Below are 21,571 nucleotides of genomic sequence, written 5' to 3' on the forward strand. Positions count from 1 at the left end.
TATGCGCATTGGCTGGTCAAACCTGAAAAATAAGCTTTTTTAACGCTATTTGAGCATAAGAAACAACATTTATGGGATAGTTTATGTCAGATTTTGTTGCTGATTTCATATATGTTATTTAATAGTGATTTCGGTAAGCAGTTTTGAGATTTCAGGATTCCTCCATTCAAATAGATCTTGCATGGATGCCCCGAAAAGTTGCAAAACGGCCGCTGAGTGAACTTACTTACCTTGAAAAGAGTACCTCAGGGATGACGTGTTTTTGTAGGCAAAACCCGGAAGCGAGTTAGCATTTTAAGACTTCCGGTCCCATCGCCCCGAAGTCTATGGGTTTTTAAATGGGTTTTTGCTAAATCGCCTGATATAAGGTCTGTGGTTAACAAAGCCTCTAAATATTTTCACGTTTTGATCTATGACATAAAACACACCAGTTATAACCCGCTTGTGATTTTTTAAACCTTTATTGTGTCTTAAAATCGGTGGTTGCTAACAAGTTGCTAAAAGGGACTACTTCCTTTGGCGGGGACTTTAGACGTCATCATTAAAAACGGGACATTTGGACAGCATTTCTCATGAAAAAGTGGATAAGTATTCATACACAGCGCAGATCATAAACAGCGAGCATGTTTTTAAATAAAGTTTGAGGAAGCTTGGTGGTGGTGATGTTGATCTGCGACCATGGTGTGCTGTAGTCCGTTTATAACCTACTGTTAGCCTTTTGTATCTGATAACTTTATTTAGGCTTCAAATGTTGTGTTAACTTGTAAAGATTATCTTGATAGACAAATCGTCTAAGTGTCATAACCTGGTCATAACCCTTTGTTAAACACAGAGCGCCGCTAACTTCCGGGTTGGCCTACAAAAACAAGTCATCCCTGAGGTACTCTGTGGGACTTTGGTTCTGAAGGTGCAAGTAAATAATTTTCAAATATTAAATAAATGATTTTAAAACATCAAAAATTAAACACTCACGGAAAAAATTTTTTTTGTTTCAACCTTGCCCAACATCAGAGAACCATGAACATGCGAATGTGTTGTTCAAGCAATATTTAAACTTAAATCTCAGACTTTAAGCAAATATTTTAGCTGAATCTTTGATTTACAACAAATACAAGTGAGCTTTAAAACATAAACCATAATTCACTGTCAAAATGGAATGTTAAAGCAATTAAAAATAGATGTTTATGAGTTAATTTACTTTCAATCAAATTTCAATCAATTTTAGAGGATTGTGGAATATCACATTCATGCTGCCTTCAAAAACAGGGCAGATGAACTGCAAAAAATTATGTTTTTGTCTTGTTTTCCAGTAAAAATATATCAACATTCTTAAGATGCATTTACTTGAGAAGCAAAATCAGTCTTTTATGAGAATGTTTATGCTTAAAACAAGAACAAATATCTTATTTTAATATAAATATCTTATATTAAAATAAGAACAAAATAATATCAGAAATATCAGCCTAATTCAAAGGGAAAACAAGATGTTTCTGACTCTATTGGCAAATATGTTCTTGCTTTAAGAACAAACTCGCTTCATTTTGATCATTTTTTCAGTAAACAAGACTTAATTTCTTAAGTGATTTTGCTTCTCAAGTAAATTTATCTTGATTTAAGAACGTTTAGATATTTGTACTGGAAAACAAGACAAAAATATTGAATAAGAAAATCATTTTTTGCAGCGTGAAGGCACAAATTGTATGCGTCTTGATGCCATCTGCCCTGTGAAGATGGTGTTTTTCAGGTTTTGGATGCAGTTGACATATTTAACAGATCAAAATAAACTTTTGCTAGTAAACAACAATATAGTAACATAATTTAACTGCTGTCAGAAGTGTTTTCTGTGTGAAACAGCTGCACAAACCACCGTTAAATGAACGACAGCGCCACCTCCTGGTACAGCATCATTAGCACATAAAGAAATCTCACAGAGAGGAAGTGTTTTAACTTCATTTAATATGCATACAAAACTCAAACAGATGCAGGAACACGTGTACCGCACAACAAAACAGGTAGAAAATCAGACAAACTCTCTCCTCATCTAGAGAAAAATAAACTCAAAATATTCTGCTCCTCAAACAAGAGCTTCCTTACAATCAAACTTGCATTTTTTAATTATTACTTCACTTGTACTGCAATAAGCACCGAAACCCCTGATAACAAACACACATCGCCTCAAACTGAGGTGCTTCGAGAATAGAAACAGGGCGCTTCAGTCATCTCGCTCTGGACTCTCACTTCCTGCGGGGCTTCGAGAGGGCGAACGACTGCAAGCAGAAAACAAGGAAAAGGTTTATTTTGAGTCGGCATGTCATTCACCCCGTCACTCCCACACTAAACAGTGTTTCTCATCCTGTGGGGGGACCTACCTCTGCTTTTGAGGTGAAGCTCTAGATTTGGAGCCGCTGAGATTTAAGCAAAAACGCCTCTTAAGATTAACAAGCACAGGAAGTGTGTCGGTGGCTTTGCTGTTTGCATGCGACAGCGAGTGTGTGACATGCTGCAAACTCACAAACGCATGCAGCTAAACACACACCATCCGGACCAGAGTAACACCTCATGATGTTTATGTGATCAGATCACGTGCTTCTACTGTTTAGTCATTTAGGAGTGGAAATCACATATATAGAGGTGTTTGTCATGAGATTCTTAATGGAGAACATTACCTTATACTACACTAGTGATCAGACGTATGGAATCATTATGATTTAACATTAAAACAATCTTGATCATTCCAATCTTTTGAAGAAGTACTGAAGCAGAACAACAAATGAAATTGAGATTTTTTTTTGCATTACAGTGATGAGAGTTTTGGGTCATAAAATGCTGCAATGCAAATGAAGTGTAAATCATCTAAATAATCTTGACTTTGCTATAAAGCTCTTTCTGATTCTGATCGTTCATGCATGTCACATGTTCACATTATTGACATTCTTACAGAACGACAAGGAGTCTTGATGTCTGATGAGGTGCTGGAGCATGATGTGTGTGTGAGTATGTGTGAGTGTGTTTGAGAGCTTGTGTGTGTGTGTTAGTATCTGTGAGTGAGTGAGTGAGTGAGTGTGCATGTTTGTGTGTGATTGTGCGTGTTTGAAAAACTGTGTGCGAGTGTGTTTGAGAGTGTATTTGTGTGAGTGTGTTTGAGAGTGAGAGTGTGTGTGAGTGTGTTTGGAAATTTGTGTGTGTGCAAGTGTGCTTGAGAGTGATTGTGTTTGTGTGAGCATGTTTAAGAGTGTGTGTATGTGTGTGTTTGAGAGCAGGTGTGTGAGTATGTGTGAGTGAGTGTGTGTGTGAGAGTGTGTTTGAGAGCTTGTGTGTGTGTGAATATCTGTGAGTGAGTGTGTGTGTGTGAGCGTGTGTTTGTGTGTGATTGTGCGTGTTTGAAAGTGTGTGTGCGAGTGTGTTTGAGAGTGTATGTGAGTGTGTTTGAATGAGTGTGTGTGAGAGAGTGTGTGTGTGTGTGAGTGTGTTTGGAAATTTGTGTGTGTGCAAGTGTGCTTGAGAGTGTGAGTGTGATTGACAGTGTTTGTGTGAGCATGTTTAAGAGTGTGTGTATGTGTGTGTTTGAGAGCAGGTGTGTGAGTATGTGTGAGTGAGTGTGTGTGTGAGAGTGTGTTTGAGAGCTTGTGTGTGTGTGTGAGTATCTGAGTGAGTGAGTGAGAGTGTGTGTGTGTGTGTGTGAGCGTGTGTTTGTGTGTGATTGTGCGTGTTTGAAAGTGTGTGTGCGAGTGTTTTTGAGAGTGTATGTGAGTGTGTTTGAGGGTGTATTTGTGTGAGTGTGTTTGAGAGTGAGAGTGTGTGTGAGTGTGTTTGGAAATTTGTGTGTGTGCAAGTGTGCTTGAGAGTGTGAGTGTGATTGACAGTGTTTGTGTGAGCATGTTTGAGTGTGTGTATGTGTGTGTTTGAGAGCAGGTGTGTGAGTATGTGTGAGTGAGTGTGTGTGTGAGAGTGTGTTTGAGAGCTTGTGTGTGTGTGTGAGTATCTGAGTGAGTGAGTGAGAGTGTGTGTGTGTGTGTGTGTGTGTGAGCGTGTGTTTGTGTGTGTGTGTGAGCGTGTGTTTGTGTGTGATTGTGCGTGTTTGAAAGTGTGTGTGCGAGTGTTTTTGAGAGTGTATGTGAGTGTGTTTGAGGGTGTATTTGTGTGAGTGTGTTTGAGAGTGAGAGTGTGTGTGAGTGTGTTTGGAAATTTGTGTGTGTGCAAGTGTGCTTGAGAGTGTGAGTGTGATTGACAGTGTGTTTGTGTGAGCATGTTTGAGTGTGTGTATGTGTGTGTTTGAGAGCAGGTGTGTGTGAGTAAGTGTGTGTGTGTGTGTGTGTGTGTGTGTGTGTGTGTGTGTGTGTGTGTTTGAGAGCGTCATTGTTAGAGTGCAAGTGTGAGTGTGAGTGTGAGTGTTTGCGAGCATGTGTGTGTGTGAGTTTGTGTGTGTGTGTATGTGTGTGTGTGTGCAGGGCTGGACTGGAACAAAAAAATGGCCCTGGCATTTTTGCTCAGACCGGCCCACCACAATCGGTCGGACACCACCCACCAGAGTATTACAATTAATTGGTAGAGTTATTAAAAATACACTTAGTAAGAGTAGGATTTCTAGATGGACAATGTGCTCCATGATATAAAAGCTAGTTAACCCTTAGAACGTGGATGTAGAATACTGATAATTCTATAAAGATTTTTTTTAATTTTTTTTTTTTTTCAATGAAACAGACAGCAGAAAAACTATAATTTACAATTACAAATATACTTTGTTTTAAAGAGCACAAACCCCTGTTTAAGTGTCAAACATTTACCTCTCATTGTTTAGATGCTCCCCATTAAAAACAATGAAAAAGAAAACTATACTACCAAATTACTCACAAAAAACGTCCTAATAAAATGATATTCATGTTATTCACTTGCCATAAACAACCAAGTGTTCATACCAGAGCAATAGGGTACAAGAGCTACAAAACATAACTTTTTATAGCTGAAAAGTGAGATCTAGTAGACCATCATCACGACTAACAGCTATAAATAGACACCTATAGTCTCGTTGTGAAATAAACACATCATCAGTAATATTACATTATAATAATAACCTGGATTTTTTTTTTTGAAAAATCAAATTGCATCATTTCAGGTTTTTCTATGAGAAGGGCTGTAATAAGTTCACTGCATAAGTGAACTCTGATAGCTACAAGGGCACTGCTAACTACAAAAAACAGTGCAAAATAACTTTTGCTGTGCTATTTGACTTTAGTTGACTGAGTGACCAGTGCAGTAGGTGACAGTCTGACTTTATAATAACGACGACGATTATGTTGTCTTATAATATTCATTCATTTAAGCATCATCGTCGTCGTCGTCGCATCATGAGTCCCTCGCTGTTAATCATGTAACTACCCTGCTTACCGTTTCTATTATACTCTCCTGCTTACTCTGTCCCTCATTGGCTTCACTGTCAGACACCTGCTGCTCCTCTGCCTTACAGGTGTCTCCTCCATGTTCTTCTATGTTCACCTGTTTTTGCACGTCAGGTACTGTAGGTTTGGAAACTAAAGCTACAGTAACCGCACTAAACATGCCAGTAATGTTTGCACGTTGAGGCATCAGCCTCTAAATTTTTTTATTTTTTTGCCCGCAACTTCTCCGCACCCCCCTTGCACTGTTCTGGCGAAACAGAGGGGACGGGCTGGAGTCTGTTAAGAGATGTGATTGGGCCAGCCCAGTGTCAGTATGGAAAATGAACCAATGGGCCGCTGTCCCTGCTTTATGGGCCGGTCGTTGGCCAATTTTATGTTTATTAAAAAAAATCATATCATATAGCGGCCCCGCCCTCAAGTGCGTCGGCCCACCGGGCATTTGCCCGGTATGCCAGATTACCAGTCCAGGCCTGTGTGTGTGTGTGAGTGTGTTTGAATGAGTGTGTGAGTGTGTTTGGAAATTTGTGTGTGTGCAAGTGTGCTTGAGAGTGTGAGTGTGATTGACAGTGTTTGTGTGAGCATGTTTAAGAGTGTGTGTGTGAGTGTGTTTGAGAGCAGGTGTGTGAGTATGTGTGAGTGAGTGTGTGTGTGAGAGTGTGTTTGAGAGCTTGTGTGTGTGTGTGAGTATCTGAGTGAGTGAGTGAGTGAGTGAGAGTGTGTGTGTGTGAGCGTGTGTTTGTGTGTGATTGTGCGTGTTTGAAAGTGTGTGTGCGAGTGTTTTTGAGAGTGTATGTGAGTGTGTTTGAGGGTGTATTTGTGTGAGTGTGTTTGAGAGTGAGAGTGTGTGTGAGTGTGTTTGAGAGTGAGAGTGTGATTGACAGTGTGTTTGTGTGAGCATGTTTGAGAGTGTGTGTATGTGTGTGTTTGAGAGCAGGTGTGTGTGTGTGTGTGTGTGTGTGAGTGTGTGCGTTTTAAAGTGTGTAAGTGTGTTTGAGAGTCTGTATGTGAGTGTGTTTGACAGTGTGTATGAGAGCGTATGAATGTGTGTGTTTGAGTGAGTGTGTGTGTTTGAAAGTGTGTAAGTGTGTTTGAGAGTCTGTATGTGAGTGTTTTTGAGGGTGTATTTGTGTGAGTGTGTGTTTGAGAGCGTCATTGTTAGAGTGCAAGTGTGAGTGTGAGTGTTTGCGAGCATGTGTGTGTGTGAGTTTGAGTGTGTGTGTGTGTGTGTGTGTGTGTGAGTGGGTGTGTGTTTGAGAGCGTCATTGTTAGAGTGCAAGTGTGTGTGTGCGTGTGAGAGTGTTTGCGAGCGTGTGTGTGTGTGTGAGTATGTGTGTGAGAGTGTGTGAGTGTGTGTTCTCACCTTCTAGCCCGAGAGCCAGATTTGGACCTCCCGACTGAACCAGACCTACAGAAACAGAAGTTCCCCATCAACACAAACCCATGTGACTAAACACACACACAGTTCATACGGCAACACGAAGTCAAACGTGGCGTGACACCTGACCAGCGGCGTTACTGTGTTACCTGCTCCTGGGACCAGAGCCGGATCGGGAGCGAGAGCGGGATATGGACCTGGATGGGTCAAAGAAAGAATCAATCAAGTCAAATGACAGAACCAAACACCTCAGAGACACAATATTGCGATTAAACTTGAACTCATGCAAATACAACACTCTGATCAAACTAATATGAATAATCTCATAATTGCAGTAAACTATGAGGCGCATGTTAATTTTAATAAAAAGTATTACAATTTTTACCACCCTGGTCAAAGTGCGCATGTCACTCACCTGGATCGTTTGGGCGTCACAGATCTGGAGCGTCTGGGAGAACCCGAGCGAGAACGGCGAGGAGAGAAAGATCTGGACCTGAGACATGGATGAGACATGCATTTACACGTGAAAGATCACAGAACACACACACACACACACACACATACCTTCTCCCTCTGCTGCGGCTGCGAGAGCGACCGTATCTCCTCCCTCTGGACCGAGAGCGAGAGTGGGAACGGGAACGAGACCTGTCCGAGTCCAGAGGAGACGGACGGACAGATGTGAGGACACAAGGAGGGAACAAAGGAGAGAGACGTGTGTCAGCGTGATATAAAGAAACAGATTCACTGACTCATGTGACCCTCAGGCACTGACCTCAACTAAACTAAACAAATCACATTACAGATTAACATTACAGGTACAGTACAGAACAGGGCTGGACCATATAACAGCGCTTTTAAAAAAGCTCCATAAATCACTTCAAATTATTTGTGAATTGATTCAAAAGTCAAACGAATGGTTAAAAAAAACTATATAAAAAAAAAAATAATTACTTGAAATAATAAAATAAATGTTAACTGAAATGAAATAAAACACTGATTTTATTTTTAGCTAGTCGCCAAGGCAAAATTTCTCATTTTAATTTAGTATAATTTGATAAAAAATTAATGAAAACTATATAGACATAGGTAAAAAAAAAAATAATAATAATTATTCTCATTTAGTATAACTTGATAAAAATTAATGAATACTATACAGACATAAGTAAAAAAAAAACAAAAAAAAAACAATAATTATTCTAATTTTCTTAAAGTATTACTTGATAAAAATTCATTAAAACTATAGACATTTAAAAAAAAAAACAATAATTAATAAAAATGCCAATTAAAATAAAACTAAATACATACTCATTCAAAAAATTTAATGAAAATCTATGATACTAAACACTGATCACCATTAAAAATATTGCAAAATAAGTTTTAGAATATAAAAATAATTTTATTACTTTGCATAGTAAAAAAATAGGACTATATATATATATATATATATATATATATATATATATATATATATATATATATATATATATATATATATATATAAATTAATTTACTTCAAGATTATTAACTAAATAAATATTTTACTTTTTCCAATACATTTTTTCAGCTACAATGACTGGCTAAAATGGTGATTCCTATGATTCAAAAAGGCTAATTTCAGAGCAAAAAAATTAAAGATTACTGCGATAAATCTAGACACTCATGGCATGTTATATCGTCCAGCCCTAGAACCCTAACAGTTCTTAAAAAATGTTTAAAGCATTAAACACTACGACTGATTTGAGTTCAGCAATGGCAATGATATACAGAGAGACACATTAATTGGTACTTGAAATAAACCTTGCAACTTTGCAGGTCGACCCTCTTTGGAACCGAGGTCTAGCAGATCTAGACGATCTAGTAGTATCTATCATCAGCCGACCTCTGCATCTAGTCGTTCTCTTGGATTTCTAACGATGACCGCATTGACAGCCAAATCGCTTGATTGAGACTTGATAGAAGTGTGCAAGGCGCTTTTTCTAGACGGGATCGTGGTCTGTAGAGGTCTCGATGCTCTCTTTATCAAAAGCGTAGGCACAAATCACTAGCCGAATTTACTCAGATTGGCGCTCTCATCAGGTTTGGGTAGGGGGGAGGGGCTATGAATAGTTAAGTAGCAGTGGGAGGAGCCTCAGCGAAGGGGTGTGGCTGCTCGTGCCCCGGTCATAGCAGGCGATCAAAAGTGTGGGATTTGCTAGATGCCTCATGAATTCGTAAAGGATCGTGACTCTCTGAATCAAACGATGAAACCTGAAAGGTTTTGACCAGGTCAGTCATTAAATGAAATCCCAAAGAGAAAACATCAGTTCAGAAAACAACAAAACATCCCCCCCAACCCACAAAATCTAAGTCAACACAAACAAATAAACAGGAAATCAAGCAGACAGAGAGAAGAGAGAGCAGGAACAATATAACAAGGAAACAGCAGATGACAGTTTATTCATCAATAACGTTCAGCGGTGTCCAGGTGAGATCACAGCTGGCCTTACCTGCTCCGGCGCCGTCGACTGTACCGGTGACAGTCGTACGCGTAGTGGCCCTTCTCGCCGCACTCGTAGCAGCGGTCGTTCGGGTCGAAGGGCCGGCGAGTTGGCGGACGGTCGTATCGGGAGCGCCGTGGCATTCCGGTGGATAACTCCACACGCGTTCGAGAGCCACAGATCACCCTGAAACAATTAGTAATGAAACAAGTCTTTATGAGCGAGTCATTGAATCATTCATTCAAGAGATTTGTTCAAAAACGCTGATTAGTAATGAAACAAGTCTTTATGAGGGAGTCATTGAATCATTAATTCAAGAGATTTGTTCAAAAACGCTGATTAGTAATGAAACAAGTCTTTATGAGTGAGTCATTGAATCATTCATTCAAGAGATTTGTTCAAAAATGTTGATTAGTAATGAAACAAGTCTTTATGAAGGAGTCATTGAATCATTCATTCAAGAGATTTGTTCAAAACGTTGATTATTAATTAATCAAGTCTTTATGAGTCATTGAATAATTCATTCAAGAGATGTTTAAAAACGCTGATTAGTAATGAAACAAGTCTTTATGAAGGAGTCACTGAATCATTCATTCAAGGGATTTGTTCAAAAACGCTGATTAGTAATGAAACAAGTCTTTATGAAGGAGTCACTGAATCATTCATTCAAGAGATTTGTTCAAAACATTGATTATTAATGAATCAAGTCTTTATGAGTCATTGAATAATTCATTCAAGAGATGTTTAAAAACGCTGATTAGTAATGAAACAAGTCTTTATGAAGGAGTCACTGAATCATTCATTCAAGGGATTTGTTCAAAAATGCTGATAAGTAATGAAACAAGTCTTTGTGAAGGAGTCATTGAATCATTCATTCAAGAGATTTGTTTAAAACGCTGATTAGTAATGAAACAAGTCTTTATGAAGGAGTCACTGAATCATTCATTCAAGAGATTTGTTCAAAACGTTGATTATTAATGAATCAAGTCTTTATGAGTCATTGAATAATTAATTCAAGAGATGTTTAAAAGCGCTGATTAGTAATGAAACAAGTCTTTATGAAGGAGTCACTGAATCATTCATTCAAGGGATTTGTTCAAAAACGCTGATTAGTAATGAAACAAGTCTTTATGAAGGAGTCACTGAATCATTCATTCAAGAGATTTGTTCAAAACATTGATTATTAATGAATCAAGTCTTTATGAGTCATTGAATAATTCATTCAAGAGATGTTTAAAAACGCTGATTAGTAATGAAACAAGTCTTTATGAAGGAGTCACTGAATCATTCATTCAAGGGATTTGTTCAAAAATGCTGATAAGTAATGAAACAAGTCTTTGTGAAGGAGTCATTGAATCATTCATTCAAGGGATTTGTTCAAAAATGCTGATAAGTAATGAAACAAGTCTTTGTGAAGGAGTCATTGAATCATTCATTCAAGAAATTTGTTTAAAATGCTGATAAGTAATGAAACAAGTCTTTGTGAAGGAGTCATTGAATCATTCATTCAAGAGATTTGTTTAAAACGCTGATTAGTAATGAAACAAGTCTTTATGAAGGAGTCACTGAATCATTCATTCAAGAGATTTGTTCAAAACGTTGATTATTAATGAATCAAGTCTTTATGAGTCATTGAATAATTAATTCAAGAGATGTTTAAAAACGCTGATTAGTAATGAAACAAGTCTTTATGAAGGAGTCACTGAATCATTCATTCAAGAGATTTGTTCAAAACGTTGATTATTAATGAATCAAGTCTTTATGAGTCATTGAATAATTAATTCAAGAGATGTTTAAAAACGCTGATTAGTAATGAAACAAGTCTTTATGAAGGAGTCACTGAATCATTCATTCAAGAGATTTGTTCAAAACATTGATTATTAATGAATCAAGTCTTTATGAGTCATTGAATAATTCATTCAAGAGATGTTTAAAAACGCTGATTAGTAATGAAACAAGTCTTTATGAAGGAGTCACTGAATCATTCATTCAAGAGATTTGTTTAAAATGCTGATTAGTAATGAAACAAGTCTTTATGAGCGAGTCATTGAATCGTTCATTCAAGAGATTTGTTCAAAAACGCTGATTAGTAATGAAACAAGTCTTTATGAAGGAGTCATTGAATCATTCATTCAAGAGATTTGTTTAAAATGCTGATTAGTAATGAAACAAGTCTTTATGAGGGAGTCATTGAATCATTCATTCAAGAGATTTGTTCAAAAACTCTGATTCATCCAGTAATGAAACAAGTGAAGTCTTTTGAGTGAGTCATTGAATCATTCATTCAAGATATTCGTTCAAAAACGCTGATTATTAATGAAACAAGTCTTTATGAGTGAGTCATTGAATCATTCATTCAAGAGATTTGTTCAAAAACATTGATTCATCCAGTTATGAAACAAGTGAAGTCTTTCTGAGTGAGTCATTGAATCGTGACCTGACCGTGACTACGGCCACTCACTTGCCATCGAGGCCACGCACAGCATCCTCAGCATCTCTGGGATCTTCAAACTCCACAAAGGCGAATCCCGGAGGGTTGCGAGCGATCCACACGGTTCTCAGCGGCCCGTAATAACCGAATGCCCGCTCTAACTCACCCTTACCTGCCCCGGTGCCCAGGTTACCCACGTACACCTTCGTTTCTGAGAGAAAAGCAGAACTTTAACATCTGTCACTCTCTAATAGGCCATGACTACCCCTATGAAATTTCATCTCATATTATTATAGTATTTATTAATATTTTGATTTAGCTTTTATTTGTATAATTTTGTTATGTGCTTTTGTCATTTTATTAGTTTTTTAGTGCTGTCAAATCTATTAATCACGATTAATCGCATCTAACATAAAAGTTTATATATATATACACCACCAGTCAAAAGTTTGGAAACATTACTATTTTTAGTCTCTTATGCTCATTAAGGCTGCATTTATTTCATAATAAATACAGAAAAAAACAATAATATTCTGAAATATTATTACAATTTAAAATTATAGTTTTCTATTTTACTATACTTTAAAATATAATTTATTCCTGTGATCAAAGCTGAATTTTCAGCATCATTATTCCAGTCTTCAGAGTCACATGATCCTTCAGAAATCATTCTAATATGCTGATTTGATACTCAGTTATTATCAATGTTGGAAACAGTTGTGTTGCTTAATATTTTTTTGGTACCTGTGATACTTTTTTCAGGATTCATTGATGAATAAAAAAAAAGAAAAAAAACAGCATTTATTCAAAATATAAATCTTTTCTAACAATATAAATCTTTACTATCACTTTAACACATACGTGCTGAATAAAAGTATTAATTTCTTTCCCCCCAAAAAAAGAAAGAAAAATAAATGCTGATATTTTTTTTTTACTTTTTATTTATTAAAGAATCCTGAAAATGTATCACAGGTTATAAAATAATATTAACTGTTTCCAACATTGATAATAAATCAGCATATTACAATGAATTCTGAAGGATCATGTGACACTGAAGACTGGAGTAATGATGCTGAAAATTCAGCTTTGATGACAGAAATAAATTATATTTTAAAGTATATTAAAATAGAAAAACATAATTTTAAATTGCAATAATATTTCACAATATTATTGTTTATTCTGTATTTATTATGAAATATATGCAGCCTTAATGAGCGTAAGAGTCTTCGTTCAAAAACATTAAAAATAGTAATGTTTCCAAACTTTTGACTGGTAAAAATTTAGTTTTAATACATTTAGTACTTTAGTAAGTTTTAAAAGGTTTTCTTATATTTTACTTCATTTCAGCTTTATTTCAATTAAAAAAAATTTAATAGCTTTAGTTAACAAAAACAACGAGATTGATTTAACTATACAGCCTGTGAAACTTTGCACTTTAATAAAAAGATAAACTTCACACTTACAGTTTCAAGTAAGGATCTACATGTTTAATTCTGACTAAAACTCAAAAGATCATTTAAAATCTGAAACAGAGCAAACTGAAACAAAAACATAAAACGTAAATAAGACATCCTCATATTAACATTTAAACAAAAAAACTGATAATTAATCAAACTATAAATTGAAATAATGTTATGATTATTACTATTACTAGTTATATTAATAATTATTATTATTAACCAGTGTTTACTGCTCGCGAGGGCGCCATTACAGTTAGCAGTTCGTGCTAAAACACATCACATCTCTTCGATAACCAGCCATTTTTAATATATGAGATGAAGCATTGTGCCTCCGGACGTGTTTTAATCGTTAATTATGCATGAATTATAACACTCACCGCCTCCGTGTCGCCCGTATCGCGACATAATGTGAAATAATGAAATCCTGACAGAAACAAACAGCCTCCTGTCAAACGACCACTCGCTTGCGCATGCGCAAACCCATCACACCGAAAACTACATTTCCTATGATTCTCATGAAAACCCAGCCAACCAATCACACGATGGTTTACGACAGCGACGTCATACAGACAGCGTTCACACATGCTAAGCGATCTCCTGCAGAACTTCAGAGTGAAGATGAAGTCGCTAAAGTTCATTAACGCTGATTAAGTGATTAGTTGTTCGCAGAGATGTTGCAGTGGAGTGACAGGAGTCCTCAGCAGTGGCGGGAGTTTGTCAATCAGGAGGTTTGTGTAACAGCACGTGATCGGCAGCGCTTTGAGGGATGCGTGTTCACGGTGGACCCCGTTTCTGCCAGGTAAATATCCTAAAATAATAATAGATATAGATATGATTTAATGCATTAGTTAATGCATTAACTAACAATAATCAATACATTTGTCATTGTTTTTATGAATCTTTGTAAACGTTAGGTGATAAAAACACAACTTTTCATTGTTAGTTCATGCTAGCTCAGGTCCATTAAATAATAATAACAGAAACAACGTTTGATTTTAATAATACAGCATTAATAAATGCTGAAATTAACTAATATTAATAAATGCTGTAGAAGTATTGTTCATGTTAACTAATGGATCATTATTACCTTTTTTATGCGTGAGTTAATTTGTATGTTCTGCAACTTTAAATTTCAACGGTTTATAAATGATATTATACGCATATGTATCTTAATTTAAAATATAGTCATACATAGCAGTATTTAATTCACAAATATTTAAATAAAACAGGTGAAACATTTTTGCAGCTGTCCAAAATCGCGTACTGAGTACGTATAAATTTGAATTCGAAACTGCAACGCGCAATATGGCGGAATACCTCCCGCCTTTTAAGTAAAAGAGCCAATCGCTGATTGATAAAGTCATTACGTCACTGCAGCAGCCGTTAGAGCTTCGGTTCCCATAGAAACCTGAGACTTGCGCATTGGCTCATCTAGCCTGAAAATAAGCTTTTTAAAGCTATTTGAGCATAAGAAACAACATTTATGAGACAGTTTGTGTCAGACTTTGTTGCTGATTTTAAATGTTATTTAATTGTGAGTTCGCCAAGCAGATTTTGAGATTTCAGGATACCTCCATTCAAATAGATATAGCTGCCTGGAGGCGTCGCAAATATGGCTGCTAAGTGAACAGACTTTCCTTGTTAGGGACTTTAGTTGTATGAATGAAATTCGGACTTACTACCTCCGCCATGTTGTCACTGTCATGTGACCTACCGAAGTCAGTTGCGTCGCTTTACTGGCATTCATAAATCCTCTCCCGTGGCCTCATAGGACAGTAAAATGTCCATCATATCCCACCGGAAGTAGTAGGTCATCAAGGGAATTTCTGCCTAATGTTTTTCAAATGCTATCGCTGCGTCCGAAATCGAATACTAATCTTCTATATAGTACATGAAAAACAGTATGCGAACAGAGTAGTACGTCCGAATTCATAGTATTCGAAAAACATTAGGCGAAAAGTACCCGGATGACTTACTACTTCCGGCGAGATTCTGAAGTGTGCATACAATGGACACTTTACTATCCCATGATGGAGTTGAAGGGACGTAACTGACACTGGTAGGTCATGTGATAGTATTACATAATGGATGTAATACGTTCGAATTCATTCATAATCATACAACATGCATTCTTACTATATAGAACTTTTTTTTATTTTATTTTTTAAGTAAATTTAAATTCAAATGTAGTACCTACTGAACAGTACGCGATTTCGGACACAGCATATGCATTCAGACATACTACTTTTTTTTTTTTTTTTTTTTCTCGCATACTATATAGTAGGGACGGATTCAATTTCAGAAGCAGTGTTTGACTCAAATGAATCACTGAATCATTTGCTTTTTTAATCAAAGAGTGAATCTTCTCATTGTGTTTGTTTTGTTTATTGCAGTGTGGTGCTGGTGAGCTTCCCAGAGCATGAGCGTCCATCAGTAAAGGTGATTCTGGGTCACGCGGTGACGGACGTTCAGATCCTCGCGAGCGGAACGGAGGAGACGGAGAGACGAATGAAGAGCTTGTTCCTGCCGGACAGAACGCAGGTCCTCAGTAAAGAAGAACTGAAGTCACGGAGAGAGAATCTGCGTCTGTGGCTGGAGAAGAACAGAGTCCCGGTGACTGAAGACGGGGATGTTCTTCGTGTGGCGAGCGTGCTGACCATCAGCGCCCCCTACGGCACTGGAGACTGCAGCTGCGCCAATGAGATCATCCTGGCAAGAGTTCAGAGTCTAGTTGAGAGCATCCCTGGAGGAGAACACACTTCACTGTCCTAAACAAACTTTACTCTGACAGGCATCACATCACCGTTACAACCTGTTCACAAGTTCTGAGAGTGTTCGTTAAATGCATGATGTTCAGGGTGGAAAGTTACATTATGTAAATATTTACGTTTATTTAACATTCAAAGTTATTGTTTCCTGATGAATGCATGAATAAACTCTTATGCACCATTGCAGATTAGTAGTGTTGGAGACCTTAAACTAATTGTCAATGAAAAACTAGACCACTTATTGCATTCTGCCTACTAATACATACTATGAACAAGAAGCATGTTAGTACTCGTATTCTAGAACTAGATTTGAGGCTCAGACTAAACATCACTTCATCAGTTTAACTGTGAAAGCACTTCAAAACACAAGATCAATACGAAAGAATCTTTATCTTCCCTCCCTGGTTGTTTTTTCGAGCTGATGCAGAAACACATTCCCAGAAAGACTTAAATTTGTCTCGTTTGAAGTTGCCTGATATATCAGGAATATAATTTTCTTGATCTTTTGAGGTTGTATTATGAACTGTGTCATGCTTCTTTCCCCCCATCTTCATCTTTCTTTAGTGTGTAATGTTGCATGAAAAAGCCCCTCCAGCAGGAGTTATTCTCTATGTCAGTTGAACTGCCTGAAACGCCTCCATTGTAGTCTTGTGTTTTCTTCCCGGAACGAACACGTCACAATATTCCTCGTTTAAATAATTCATATGCAGAATAAAGGGGCGGGGCCTGGTTGAGTTAGTCAGTAGTGTGTTAAAACTGGTGGTTATGGTAAGGGCGGCCAATCAAAGCACATTGTGATTTTCACAAGGCAGGGCTTCATGAGAAATAAAAAAAAAAAACAAATGTTTGTTTCAAATAACTAGGTTTTAGTGAACTATAACCCTGAAAAATGCTAATGCAAATAATATAAAATAAAAAAAAACCTTCCCACATTGTTTTGTTTTTTTGTGTTCAATTAAAAATCTTAAAGGGTTAGTTCACCCAAAAATGAAAATTCTGTCATTTATTACTCACCCTCATGGCGTTCCACACGAGAATATTTTTGGTGCACCAAAAAAACAAAATAATGACTTATTTAGTGATGGCTGATTTCAGGAAGCTTCGGAACATTATGAATCAGCGTATCGAATCAGCGGTTCGGAGTGCCAAAGTCACGTGATTTCAGCAGTTTGACGCGATCCGAATCATGATTCGACACACTGATTCATTGTGCTCCGAAGCGTCCTGAAGCAGTGCTTTGAAATCGGCCATCACTATATAAGTCGTTATTTTGTTTTTTTGGCGCACCAAAAATATTCTCGTCGCATTTTAGTACATTAATGGATCTTGAGAGAGGAAATGTCATTGCTGGCTATGCAGGCCTCACTGAGCCATCGGATTTCATCAAAAATATCTTAATTTGTGTTCTGAAGATTAACAAAGGTCTTACGGGTGTGGAACGGCATGAGGGTGAGTAATAAATTACATTATTTTTATTTCTGGGTGAACTAACCCTTTAACTCATATGTCACTTGGTAGATGATGTTAGTCAGATGACAACATCCTCAAAAAACCAATAAAAATACATAAAGTCAAAGAAAATATTGTCTTGTTTCGGCAGCTGAGAGCATCAAAATTCAACAGACATTCAATCAGTTTTCTATTCAGCCTGTGTCATGTTCATTATTGTGCAGCTCGTAACATTCACATGTGTTTGATTTTAAGTGCATTTCTGTATGAGCTGTGTTGGGTCACCTGATGTACATCATGAGCTCAGCATCTGGAGACAGTGAAGAGAGACGTTTTCATGGCTAGCGTTTGGCATACAGTGGTAGAAACACTTTTATTCCCTTGTTTTAAGAAGGCGATCTTTTTTTTTCTTTACATACTTATTGGCAAAACAGAAATGATTGAGAAAATAAAAGTTCTAACACATACAGGACAATCACGTGTGTTTCTTGAAGGTTTCTCGAGTACCTCTTTGGTGTGCGAGGGTACCTTAAACTCCTGGTACTCGTCAGTCTACTGGCTCTCAAACGAGTCTAGAACATCAGCGGCGTCCGCAGTCCCTTTTTTCAGAGCTGAAAGCGAAGCCTTTACACTCTCCGTCCACACACAGGCACCGGAAAATAATCGCGTGAACGGGTCTTTATTGGGTCCGTTTAGTCGTCTGTCATCCAGCAGGTTTGTTTGTTTGGCCGCAGACGATTGCTGCTGAAAACAAACCAAGCAATGAAATGAAACGAACATGAAACGATGACAAAACAGCTACACGAGAAGACAAAAAAACAATACAGAGTTCCCGAGCAATGATCTCAGCGTGATTTCCACAATCGTCGTCTCAGAAGAGCACGTTAAGGGCACATGTTGCTTTCATCTAGTCCTCCAATCATCTCCGCTCTATGAGGGGTTTGCGTTCTCCAGGAGCGGCGGCCCGTCGCGGTGGACGGACGGGTGAGCCGACTCTCTTTTGTAGGTCTTGGGCGGGAGTTTGGGGATAGGCGACTGGGACGTGCTCTGGCGCGGAGGGACGGGCGGCCCGGCGGCTCCCTGCGGCGGCTCCAGGTCCAGCGGCGAGGAGGGCAGGTGTTTGCGCGGCCCCAGCGGCGAGGGCGTCTGCGGAGGGTGCGGGCTGAAGGGAGACGGCGGGAAGAAGGTCTGGCTCAGTTCGGAGCGCCGGCCCTGCGGAGGCGGCTGCAGGTGCAGCGGGGAGCTGGAGAAGACGTCAGGCGTTCGCACGGGTTCCCGCGGCGGCAGGGTGGGCGGGCTGTCGGGCGGCTCCGTGAGCGAGTAGCGGGGCGAATACACCTTGGTGGTGGGCTGACGCGGCGGGATCGCCGGAGGACTGTCCAGGTGCTTCGACATCATCTGTAACACACAAACACACATGCTGCGTTTGAGACACCAGGCTATGCCACATGATCGAAGCACTTAAGATTCTCCCACAATTACGAATAGACAACTAAACAAAATAACATGTAATTTACTAGAGATTTTGACAAAATATTAATTGCTGGTCTCTAAATTATCTGAATAAATGGTTTTGAATGAATTTAATGACTCATTAATAAATACTTGTTTCATTACTGGATGACCAAACAAATCTTTGGTATGAATGATTCAATCAGTGTTGCCAAGTCCACAGTTTTCCTGTTTTCCTTTCCGAAATGCTAAATCATGTGTAAGATTTAGTAAATTGAGGGAATGAAATAGTAAATCAAGGGAACTAAATAGTAAATCAAAGGAACAAAATAGTAAATCGAGGGAACGAAATAGTAAATTGTGCGCACGATTTAGTAAATCAAGGGAACGAAATAGTAAATCGATGGAACGAAATAGTAAATCGATGGAACGAAATAGTAAATAGTGCGCAAGATTTAGTAAATCGAGGGAACAAAATAGTAAATCGATGGAACGAAATAGTAAATCGTGGGAACGAAATAGTAAATTAAGGGAACAAAATAGTAAATTGAGGGAACGAAATAGTAAATTAAGGGAACAAAATAGTAAATTGAGGGAATGAAATAGTAAATCGTGGGAATGAAATAGTAAATCGTGCTTAAGATTTAGCAAATCGAGGGAACGAAATAGTAAATCAAGGGAATGAAATAGTAATTCGTGCGCAAGATTTAGTAAATCGAATGAACGAAATAGTAAATCAATGGAACGAAATAGTAAATCGTGCGCAAGATTTAGTAAATCGAGGGAACAAAATAGTAAATCGATGGAACGAAATAGTGAATCGTGGGAACGAAATAGTAAATTAAGGGAACAAAATAGTAAATTGAGGGAATGAAATAGTAAATTGAGGGAACGAAATAGTAAATCGTGCTTAAGATTTAGCAAATCGAGGAAACGAAATAGTAAATCAAGGGAATGAAATAGTAAATCGTGCGCAAGATTTAGTAAATCGAGGGAACGAAATAGTAAATCAAGGGAATGAAATAGTAAATTGTGCGCAAGATTTAGTAAATCGAGGGAACAAAATAGTAAATCGTGGGAATGAAATAGTAAATAGTGCTTAAGATTTAGCAAATAGAGGGAACGAAATAGTAAATCAAGGGAATGAAATAGTAAATCGTGCACAAGATTTAGCAAATCGAGGGAACGAAATAGTAAATCAAGGGAATGAAATAGTAAATCGTGCGCAAGATTTAGTAAATCGAGGGAACAAAATAGTAAATCGTGGGAATGAAATAGTAAATAGTGCTTAAGATTTAGCAAATCGAGGGAACGAAATAGTAAATCAAGGGAATGAAATAGTAAATTGTGCGCAAGATTTAGTAAATCGAGGGAACAAAATAGTAAATCGTGGGAATGAAATAGTAAATAGTGCTTAAGATTTAGCAAATCGAGGGAACGAAATAGTAAATCAAGGGAATGAAATAGTAAATCGTGCGCAAGATTTAGTAAATCGAGGGAACAAAATAGTAAATCGAATGAACAAAATAGTAAATCGTGCTTAAGATTTAGCAAATCGAGGGAACGAAATAGTAAATCAAGGGAATGAAATAGTAAATTGTGCGCAAGATTTAGTAAATCGAGGGAACAAAATAGTAAATCGTGGGAATAAAATAGTAAATAGTGCTTAAGATTTAGCAAATAGAGGGAACGAAATAGTAAATCAAGGGAATGAAATAGTAAATCGTGCGCAAGATTTAGCAAATCGAGGGAACGAAATAGTAAATCGTGCGCAACATTTAGTAAATCGAATGAACGAAATAGTAAATCAAGGGAATGAAATAGTAAATCGTGCGCAAGATTTAGTAAATCGAGGGAACAAAATAGTAAATCGTGGGAATGAAATAGTAAATAGTGCTTAAGATTTAGCAAATCGAGGGAACGAAATAGTAAATCAAGGGAATGAAATAGTAAATTGTGCGCAAGATTTAGTAAATCGAATGAACGAAATAGTAAATCGTGTGCAAGATTTAGCAAATCGAGGGAACAAAATAGTAAATCGTGGGAATGAAATAGTAAATCGATGGAACAAAATAGTTAATCGTGTGCAAGATTTAGTAAATCGAATGAACGAAATAGTAAATCGTAAGATTTTACCCCACAAAACGCGATTTTTACTCCGGGAACCCTCTGAAACACAATTGGCCCTTTTTTGAGTAGCAATGGGGCGGGTTTTGTTGTGAAAATCTGGCAACCCTGAATACATTTTTTAACAGTCGCTTGCTGCCACCTAGTGGTGTAATGATGTAATTGATACAACCATTATTTGAAGCGGCAAGTTAGTTTCAAAAGTTGGTTATCTCTAATTTGATCGCTATCGTAGACATCAGTGTTTATATCCTAACTGTAAACTTTTATCTTAGTACTTCTGTGATAATAGGAATAGTCCTATTTTGTCTGTGGGGAATTGATTGGATGGTTCTGGTTTGCTATTGGTGGATCTCATGTGAGTGACGGGTTGCCCCGCCCTCGTCATCAGAGAAGAGATGTCGCTGCAAGAGGAAGTTATTCTGATTCACCTTTGAGGGCGATGATTCGGCGGGAGCAGATTCCGGGCGGCGGCGGGGAGGGATGGGCGGAGGAACAGGAGGGTCGTCATTCCGGAGGAAACCCATCATAGACGACACTGAAGAAGATCCTGAGAGACACACAAACATTCCAATTACACACACATAAAGCCCTGAGGTGAGAATCATGACAGAGAGGTTGCTGGGAAACACGTCA

General features: G+C 37.8%; 3 protein-coding genes across 6 annotated transcripts in view; 1 reads left to right on the forward strand and 2 right to left on the reverse strand.

The window, feature by feature from the left end:
- Positions 1-1,939: 1,939 nt before the first annotated feature.
- On the reverse strand, positions 1,940-13,777 carry LOC125274476 (serine/arginine-rich splicing factor 7-like). Of its 3 annotated transcripts, XM_048200909.1 has the most exons (9): positions 13,517-13,664; positions 11,710-11,890; positions 9,258-9,434; positions 7,336-7,416; positions 7,187-7,264; positions 6,921-6,968; positions 6,757-6,801; positions 2,370-2,405; positions 1,940-2,267 (listed from the first exon to the last, which is right to left on the reverse strand). In XM_048200909.1, the coding sequence occupies exons 1-9, from the start codon at positions 13,542-13,544 to the stop codon at positions 2,213-2,215; spliced, it is 729 nt and encodes a 242-aa protein (XP_048056866.1). In that variant the 5' UTR covers positions 13,545-13,664; the 3' UTR covers positions 1,940-2,212. The 3 variants fall into 3 exon arrangements, with proteins under 3 accessions (XP_048056866.1, XP_048056867.1, XP_048056868.1); XM_048200910.1 differs by lacking the exon at positions 2,370-2,405; XM_048200911.1 differs by lacking the exons at positions 2,370-2,405; positions 11,710-11,890 and having other exon boundaries at positions 13,517-13,777.
- On the forward strand, positions 13,687-16,093 carry gemin6 (gem (nuclear organelle) associated protein 6). Its single transcript, XM_048200912.1, has 2 exons — positions 13,687-13,938; positions 15,533-16,093. Exons 1-2 carry the CDS (start codon positions 13,811-13,813, stop codon positions 15,909-15,911), a joined length of 507 nt encoding a protein of 168 aa, XP_048056869.1. The 5' UTR covers positions 13,687-13,810; the 3' UTR covers positions 15,912-16,093.
- Positions 16,094-17,688: 1,595 nt separating this feature from the next.
- The window catches only part of sos1 (son of sevenless homolog 1 (Drosophila)), a 57,281-nt gene continuing 53,398 nt past the window's right edge, over positions 17,689-21,571 (reverse strand). For both annotated transcript variants that reach the window (XM_048200914.1, XM_048200913.1), the window contains 2 exons: positions 21,367-21,485; positions 17,689-18,754 (listed from right to left, as the gene is read on the reverse strand). In XM_048200914.1, the coding sequence (XP_048056871.1) occupies positions 18,287-18,754; positions 21,367-21,485 (587 nt within the window). In that variant the 3' untranslated portion in view covers positions 17,689-18,286. The remainder of the gene's footprint in view (positions 18,755-21,366; positions 21,486-21,571) is intronic.

Source organism: Megalobrama amblycephala, linkage group LG8, assembly GCF_018812025.1.
Source record: "Megalobrama amblycephala isolate DHTTF-2021 linkage group LG8, ASM1881202v1, whole genome shotgun sequence".
Classification (NCBI taxonomy): Eukaryota; Metazoa; Chordata; class Actinopteri; order Cypriniformes; family Xenocyprididae; genus Megalobrama; species Megalobrama amblycephala.

Excerpts from the sequence above, each read along its gene's own strand:
- gemin6 (XM_048200912.1), top strand. The coding sequence starts at position 13,811 with ATGTTGCAGTGGAGTGACAGGAGTCCTCAGCAGTGGCGGGAGTTTGTC. Across the intron at positions 13,939-15,532 it reads GTGGACCCCGTTTCTGCCAG|TGTGGTGCTGGTGAGCTTCC; the intron begins GTAAATATCCTA and ends TGTTTATTGCAG.
- LOC125274476 (XM_048200909.1), bottom strand. The coding sequence starts at position 13,544 with ATGTCGCGATACGGGCGACACGGAGGCG. Across the intron at positions 7,417-9,257 it reads AGTCGACGGCGCCGGAGCAG|GTCTCGTTCCCGTTCCCACT; the intron begins GTAAGGCCAGCT and ends GGACTCGGACAG. Across the intron at positions 2,406-6,756 it reads TCTGGCTCTCGGGCTAGAAG|CGGCTCCAAATCTAGAGCTT; the intron begins GTGAGAACACAC and ends CTTAAATCTCAG.